Source organism: Arachis hypogaea, chromosome 19 (assembly GCF_003086295.3).
Source record: "Arachis hypogaea cultivar Tifrunner chromosome 19, arahy.Tifrunner.gnm2.J5K5, whole genome shotgun sequence".
NCBI classification, from domain to species: Eukaryota; Viridiplantae; Streptophyta; class Magnoliopsida; order Fabales; family Fabaceae; genus Arachis; species Arachis hypogaea.
In genome coordinates, this window is record NC_092054.1 from 126,425,511 (window position 1) to 126,434,264 (window position 8,754).

An 8,754-nucleotide genomic window follows, 5' to 3' on the forward strand; every position below is an offset into this window, starting at 1 on the left:
GGCACGCATAGTAACCCCTCTTGAACTTTTCCCCTCAATACACAAGTCTCCACCGAATTGGCCCCCTTGAAAATTATCTTAAAAGTAATTTAAAAAGAATAACATATTTTCATCTTATAAATACCATAGGATTTCGGAGTCCCATCTACAACAGCAGAACTAAACACCAATTCGTATCATATCTCCGATAATCCCAAAAAACCTTAAAATGTCTGCCACACTAAAATCTCTCCTCCAAATTGGTGGTGGTGAGAATGAGCACAACCCATTAACCATGTCCGATGAGCAAATCTTGGAGCAGATTTACTCAACCCATGTCCACACTGACACCAAGTTTGATGTGGACTCACTTTTCACCCTAGTTGAAAACACCCTTAGACGCTCAACACAAATTGTTGACAATGTTGTTCAGGTTTATATTCATATATTATAATTTATTATTAATTTGTTTTATTGTTTGTTTTATATATGTTCTCTCTTCCATTGTCCTCTTCTCATATTAATTTTGTTATTTTTATAAACGCTTGTAAATAAATTTTTACAGGGTTCCCAAGCAAGCGTGGAGAACATAGATGACAAAACCCCCCAACCCAATTTCAACTCACCACTTTGTACCCTCAAGCAGATTTCTTCGGAGGTCATAATCCAAAATTAAACTGCTTAATTACAGTATTAATTAAATAAACAGCAAAATAAAAGCTAAAATCGTTACTACTTAGTTGGAATTAGATTAAAATATAAAAATATGAAAATATAGTGACTTACTATAATAATTATATACCATGGAACAGATGGCATGCAAGCCACCGGGTGAGGAAATTGCTCACAAGACTACACTTGCCATCCTCAACAAGCTCTCAAACTATGAGTGGGATGCAAAAGCGGTTCTCACTCTCGCCGCCTTTTCGCTCGAATACGGCGAGTTCTGGCTGCTGGCTCAACAGCAGCCAGTAGATCTTTTGGCCAAGTCAATAGCTGTACTGAAAAGAGTACCGCTATTGGCAAGGCCTGCTGCGGTGCAAAAGCACCGGCAAGCCATCATTGAGCTAAACAATTTGGTGAAAACAACATTGCAAGTGATTGAGTTAATCTTTGAGTTGGAGAAGCTCTCCACTTATGATCACAAGGATGTGCCTGATTTAGAGCCTGCCGTTGAGCAAATTCCTGTTGATGTGTATTGGGCCATCATCACCATAGTTGCAATTGTTACTCAGATTGATTGCCTCACCACTGAATCGTAAGTAATTATTTAATTTTAATTAATTACCTAAACCCCACCAAACTCTAATTCTATTGACAAGAAGACTAGTTGCATGCAATTTAATTAGCATATGGATATAATTTATGATAAAATAAATATAGGTAATACCTGATGGTCACACTTTATAGGACAAGATTTGATTTATTTTTTTCCTATTGGTTTATATGTTGATTTCTTTAGAGAGCACAAACAAGAACTGTCCCACTATGGTCAAAAGATCAATATCATCCTCAGCAAATTGAGGAAGCAAATCACGCTGTGCAGACAGCAGATAAGTAAGTATACCAATACCATATATAACGATTATTTTTCATTTTTTAAAGATTTTTCTCAGAATTGAAAGTAAAAGTAAAATTTCTTTTATTATCTTTTAAAATATTCCAATTCCATACAATATCTTAAGCTGAATTTACTTTTTTTAAGAGGGAAAAAGGATTATTATTGGAGCTGTGAATAAGAAGCAAATTAGGTGATTTATATGTTGTGCTTGTATCTTTAATTTCAGATGAGGCAAAATACATCCAATCGCTGAGGAAAATGTTCAAAACCCCCACTGAAATAACAGAGGTGATTAAGTTCCTGATTTTCGCAAACGATGCCCCACAGCCACTGTTTGATGGTGCCACCAAGACAACGGTTAGTAGTTATATAATCTTTATGTATATTTAAAAAAAATGTTAAGTGGTTGTTCTTATTATTATTGTCTTATATTTAAATTAATATCGAAACTTTTTATACTAAAATATTAATTTCTAGCATTTTTATTATTTTTAATATTAAAAGTAATTGATAAAAAATATAAAAAGTAATTTACAGAACAAAGTGTAAACATTAATTCTTACTTATGGCTTGTTTACTCCTAGTCTCCTACACATAAAAGCGTTTAAATTTGTCGTATTAGTTGTGTGTATATATCTAGTATCTACTACCATATATTCCTTAAAAAAATGTGTGACAGCTTTATGTTTATGTGTATGTATATGTATACGTACATAGAAATATTAGTTGTCTTTTAATTTTTAATTTTTAGTTATTTTTAATATTTATTATTATTTTTTTAAAATTAAATAAAAAATAATATTTAAAAAATATTTAGTTGAACTGATACTAATAAGTAATTAAGTATAATAGCAAAAAATTTTTCCTTAGTTCTTTGATGCGATGGACAAGCTACGTGGATGGACGAGTTGCTTCATCTCGGTGAAAATGACCATAGATGATTAGATGTCACTAGGTCAAAAGTTATTCGATCCAAAATTATTAGGTTAATGCCCGTACTCTAAAATGAACGCACTTAAAATTGAGTTTGACCCCACTTATGAATAAAGTGGCCATGATAACAATAACGCCAAAAAAGTCAATAGAGTGTGTATAAAGCAAAAGTATATATTTCTTTACTGCCCCCTGCCTTCGAAGAGGAGTGTTACCTTCAGTATTTTTAATAAATTTTGGTCGGTATTTAATTATTAAAAAAATTGAAAATATTTTTAAATTATTAAATATAATTTTATATTATTAAAAATATTATTAATAATTAATTGATAACTAAAAATAATAAAATTTGCTGGTCTCCTCAACTTTTTCACTCCTGAAAATATGAGGTGTACCTCCTTATTATAGTTTCTTACTTTATTGTCTTTTTAAATTTTTATATGCATATCAGTGATGATTGTATAATAATTTAATAAATATTCACATACATGCTTTTTAGATAATTAATAATATCTTTTCTTAATTGATGCTTTCTTATTATTTATATTTATATCCTTACCATTGTATTACATAGGCTTTATTATATACACATATCCATATCCTGTGTCATACACTCATATACTCTAAATAGTTAAAGTTCATTATCCTATACGGTGTAGGCAAAATAAATAACCATCAGAAGTGACCAGAAGACTAGATATTTCTAGAGATTACAACTGTAAATTCCTCCAGCACAGTGGACACAATTATTGCGCATTTCCTTGCTTTTGTGGTCCTTAATTAATTTTTATTATTCATCAATATAATAATTAATTTGTTGCGATATGTATAGGTTGACATCAGTGTGCTAAAAAAGAAGAACGTGTACCTGTTCATCTCCACTCTAGACATCACCGAAGAAGAAATTTCAATACTCAAACCCGTTTATGATTATTCAATCAAAACCAACGACCAATACAAGATTGTGTGGATTCCAATTGTGGAGGAGTGGAATGAGCAGGCACGCAAGAAATTTGATTCTCTAAAAATCAAGATGCCATGGTTAGTGGTGCAACAATTTGGAACCATAACAGGGTACAAGTACATTAAAGAAGAGTGGCAATTCAAGAAGAAGCCCATGGTTGTTGTGTTAAGCACTCAATCAAAGGTGCTTCACACAAACGCATTCCATTTGATTCATGCTTATGGAATCAAAGCATTCCCCTTTACAAAATCGGATGAAGAGAGGATTCACAACGAACTTCATTGGGTTAACTCTGTTGTTTCCAACACTAGGAACCCCGTCCTAGAATCTTGGGTAAGTGTACATGCTTTATGTATACACACAAGACACAATCCATTAGAATATTTCCAATTTGGTTAATTAATTAAAAATCATGCTGTATTTACATAATATATTAACCAACACATTAGTTATTCCTATAAAATATATACTGAAAATAAATTAAATAATATATATATTTATACATAAATATATAATAATTAATTTAATGATTTTTTTCACATAGTATTTTTTATTAACTAATTAAGACTTTTATCCATGCATTATTTTGTCTTTTAAATCTAAACACTATTTGACATTAAAATTGGCTTTAAAAAGGTATTTTTTAAAAATAATATCATAGAAGAATTTTAAATTGAGTTCAATTAAGAATTTAATTTTTTAAAAATTATTTCTTACTTTAATTAAATTTTAATTTTTAAATCCTAAATATTAACTTCAAACTCTAAATCCTCCCCAAAATAAGAATTAAAAAAATAATTTTATAATTAAAAGTTAAAACTAAATTAATAATAAAAAAATTAAAAGTTTGTTACTTATTCTTAATTTTTTTAATAATACTTTTTTTTAATGACAAAGACACTCTCATGAAAAGCAGATCAAAGAGCAAAAGTACATATTCTTCTATGGAGGCAAAGACAAAGAGTGGATCCAAGAGTTCACAAAATACGCAAGCGCGCTCACAAACGACGCCACCATAAAGCAAGCAAACATCACCATCGAACTCTTCAACGTTGAGAAAGAAGACAAGAACTTCCTAAGCCGCTTCTGGAGCGGCATAGAAAGCTTGTTCGTCACCAAGGCTCACAAGACCGTCGATGATGCGGTAACCAAAGAAGTGCAGAAGATGCTCTCTTATAAGAACGAGACTGGGTGGGCCCTACTCAGCAAAGGGTCCTCCGTAGTTCTCAGTGGCCACGGGAGCACCATATTGAAGACGGTTGCGGAGTTTGAGAAGTGGAAGGAGGTTGTGGTGAAGAAAGGGTTTGAGTTCTCGTTTAAGGAGTATCATGAGAAGATAGTGCGCACTACTCATAGATGCTCCCACCTTGAGATTCCTAACGTCGCCGGCAAGTTGCCGGAGACTATAAAGTGCCCTGATTGTCCCAACACTATGGAGATTTACATCAGTTATAAGTGCTGCCACAATGGGAATACCACTACCAATGCTATTCACTAGAGAGAGTCAGAGATAGAGAGAAAGAGAGAAAGAGACTCATCAAGATAATGATTGCGTGGTTTTGATTTGTGGGTGTTAACTACTATATGATAGAGGTTTGAGTTACTGCTATATGATGATCACTGATCAGATGAAATAAAAGTTAGGGGTTCTCTGTGTGAGTTTGCTACCTTAGTTGCATGTAATCTCTTTCTGGGTATTAATTAAATTATGGCTCATTCAAATGTTTATTGTCTTCCACAAATTTTAACTTTAAATTAATTAACATGTCAGATAAATTTTAGCTAAAATAGAACTAAAGGTTCTAAGTTATGTACCCTTTAAAAAACACCTAAACTACGATAAACTGTAGGCTAATATCTAAGTTCATTCACCCGGAAGAAAAAAGTCACCACATAAAGTTAAAAAAGATAAACGTTTCTATTATTGTGAGTTCTGACTTCTCATGATGAAAAAGTAAACAAAAAAAAAAGAGCAATATAGCTATGTGACACTATGGCAATATGACACAGATGAAGTCACACAAAAAAGGTAATAAAAAAATAAAATAAAATGACACAAATGAAATGAAAGCGATTATATACGAATTTCACAAAATTAATTGAGAATAAACTATTTATGATTCACGGTTGGGTGCATTATTAATTATTATTGATGAAAGATTTTAATTTTAAAAGATTGACCAATCATATCATTTCGTACAAAGTGACAGAAACTCCTTTCCTTCCTATGATTTTTAAGGTTTATGCTCTTATATTATTGGAAACATTTCAAGTGCACCGGAGAGGTACACCAGTTATTTTAATCGTTAATTTCAATTAATATATATTATATATATTTTTTATAATTCACATCAACGGTTAAAACAATTGGAACACCGATACTCCCAGTGCACTTGAAATATTTCCTATATTATTTAATGTTGTGTCAAGAAGTTAATTCTTTTGATTTTGCCAGCACGGGTGTATCTGTAATAAGCTCAAGTCTTTTGAGTTTTTTTAATGTGCACAAATAATAATTTATAAATATGCCTCATATGGAATTTTAATAGTAATTATTTTTTTTTTACATTTACCACAAGTTTCTGTTGTTTTTTCTTCTTTTCGTACGCACTCCATTCAACCCTAAGTCCACATTTTTCTCCATCCTCTGCCACCGTGACTGCGTCTTTCTTCACCGCCGCCGCCGCCTGAAGCTCTGCTCTGTTCAACTGGAGTTACAATTCAGGTTTCCTCTCTCAACATTGTGCTTCATTTCTAACTTGATTTTTCGATGTTATGAAAAGAAAAATCATATTTTTACTTGTCAATGTAGAGTTAATAGTGTGATTTGTGTTTGGAAGTTGATTTAGGGTTTAATCAATGAGTTCCTGGATTTGTCAATTGCATAGAATTTTTCAATTAAGAACTTAAAGCAATTAAAAAAATGGTGGAAAGAAGCTGTGATATTTTTCTGTATCTCCTCATCCCAATACCTCATTGTCTCATTCATTCTCAGTATCTCTCTTCTCTCTTCGCGTCATTCGTCTTCAGCCTCAGAGTGGTGGCGTGGGTCTCAGCGAGTCAGCATCCTCGTCAGCGCTGTGGTGCTCTACTTTCAGAGTTTCAATGGAGCCTCAGACTTAGGTATATATGAATTTGCTTCATTGATTGATTTCATTTTTTTTTCCTTTTATGTTCTTGCTGTATGAATCTGTTTCGTTGAATTCATTCAATTGTTTTTTTGTTATACTTATTTTTTTGTTAAGGTTTTTTGTATGAGTTTATTTCATTCAATTATTTGTTTTGTTCTGATTATTTGGTTGTTTGAATTTTTTTGGGTTCTGTTTATGAGGGTTAAAAAATTTTGGTATTTGTTTTTATGATTTTGATTTTAATTTTTGTGTTTATGTTTCTGTTCATGATGTTCTAGTTCAATTCTTGTGTTTATGTCTCTTAAATCTTAGGGGCAAATGATGATGATGAGGCGGAGCAGAACCATCCATTGCATCAATCAAAGAAGATTTTAAATTCCTTTGTTTAAGTTTCTTTAAAGTTATGCCTGGTCCGTTTGAGATGTAACAGAATAATTTTGAACTGGCCTGACTCAATCTTGTGTTTGATTTATATAATAAACATATTCTTAATAATTTTTTGTAGTTCAAAATTTGTTAGCAAAGTTAGCAGTGTACCAAAATGTGTAATTTGGAACTAGATTATTCCTATGGATTTCTTTCCATAGTAGTCGGATCTCTGACAGGGTAGAATATTTATAGGACAGGATAGAAACTCTGACATTTGAGGTTGTGTTTTCTGCCTAAGTGCCTAACTGTTTCAAAAATTATTTCTGCTTGTTTATTCAAGGTTCTTCGTATACTAAACGGTGACATGGTCATGGACACGAGTTTGTAGATGCAGCACCATTACAGCGGTCCTCTGTTAGAAGAGCCACTTGAATCATTCAGTGGGAAGCTATCTCTTGACAAATACATGCCTGCAAGAAGGACATTATTGGTTGAAGGACTTCATGTGAAGATGACATTTAAAAAGGGGCCGATACTTGATGATCAAAATTGAAAAATGCTTTTTACTGGTTATGCTAAATATGTTTATTTTCTCTCCTATTTTGTAGTTTTGCATTTTTCTAGCTATCTTTCTACAGTGAGATCTAATTTTACATTTGTGTATAATAGCAGGCTGAAAGTAGAATCGGTAAAAAATATAGAAGCTTTTGAAATTCTTCTCAGTAGCTACATCGCACACTAATGGCAAGAACATAACTTTTTGTTGCTAGAGTTTATATTTTGGCATGTTGAACATACTTTGTGAGGCAAGAAAAGATCCTTTATTGGTTGGTATAGCATAAGCCCATCACTAGCTGGAATCATTCAGAAGGCTATAGAATAATGTGGATGCATGGCTATGATGTTTGAATTTTTTTTAATCTTATGATGGTTTCTATTTGAATGCAGGTAAGCATTGGATGTGAATGTTGAGAGAGCCATGGATGTTCTTATGCACAAGAGATTGCTGTATTTGGCTGACGATCCTGTTAATAGGCCTGCAATTGAATTCATGCTTTAGTGGTGTTATTTAGTTTAGAGTAAGGCATTGCCTATGAAACAGTTTGGCATATAGTCATTGTTTGATCATGCTGTCTTCTTTTATAAGATTTGATGCTGGTATAGTTTGGATGAAGTATGATGTATCATTGATATTTTCTTTTCCGAATTGCTTTTAAGTAGTTTTTTATACATTAAGTTGTTACCGTTGAATGAATAATCTATTTTAGACTTTTAGTTAATCATATTGCAAGTCTTCAACATTGCTTTATATTGAATCCTTCGTGGAGCCTAAATGATGAAAAATTGATGAAGAAACTTAACCATTCTTTTTATACTTACAATATACAGTTTTGTATGATTTTTTTGTATTTTGATCTTACATCCTACACCATATCAAGAAAACTTTGGTTAATATTTTACCTCCAATTCAGCCACCATATCAAGAAAACTTTGGTTAATATTTTACCTCCAATTCAGCCACCGAAGCTTTATGCCATGCTAAATCGCCATTCAAATCAGTTATGCAATAATCAAAAGCTTTTCACGTACAATTTCATGACAAGAAAGTTTTATGTCTGTCAAAGATTCGTCTAAACCAAAGCTACTAACCACATGAAAACCTGAAGAATATAGCTAAAAAATTTGGAAGATGTCATTAATATGCATGAAAGTAATAATTCTTCAGATATCAACCTCAAAGTTGCAAGAAATCCAATATGATTTTGACAAGGAAAAAGAGCAAGTTTCTTGGCCAAAGAAAAAAGTTATCCAAATTT

The 8,754-nt window shown here is 32.1% G+C and overlaps 1 protein-coding gene across 1 annotated transcript; it reads left to right on the plus strand.

The window, feature by feature from the left end:
- LOC112775988 (protein SIEVE ELEMENT OCCLUSION B) lies at nt 1-5,163 on the plus strand. The gene is made up of 7 exons (XM_025819930.2): nt 1-412; nt 545-637; nt 792-1,237; nt 1,442-1,536; nt 1,767-1,897; nt 3,306-3,770; nt 4,354-5,163. The coding sequence occupies exons 1-7, from the start codon at nt 209-211 to the stop codon at nt 4,933-4,935; spliced, it is 2,016 nt and encodes a 671-aa protein (XP_025675715.1). The 5' UTR covers nt 1-208; the 3' UTR covers nt 4,936-5,163.
- The last annotated feature ends 3,591 nt before the right edge of the window (nt 5,164-8,754 follow it).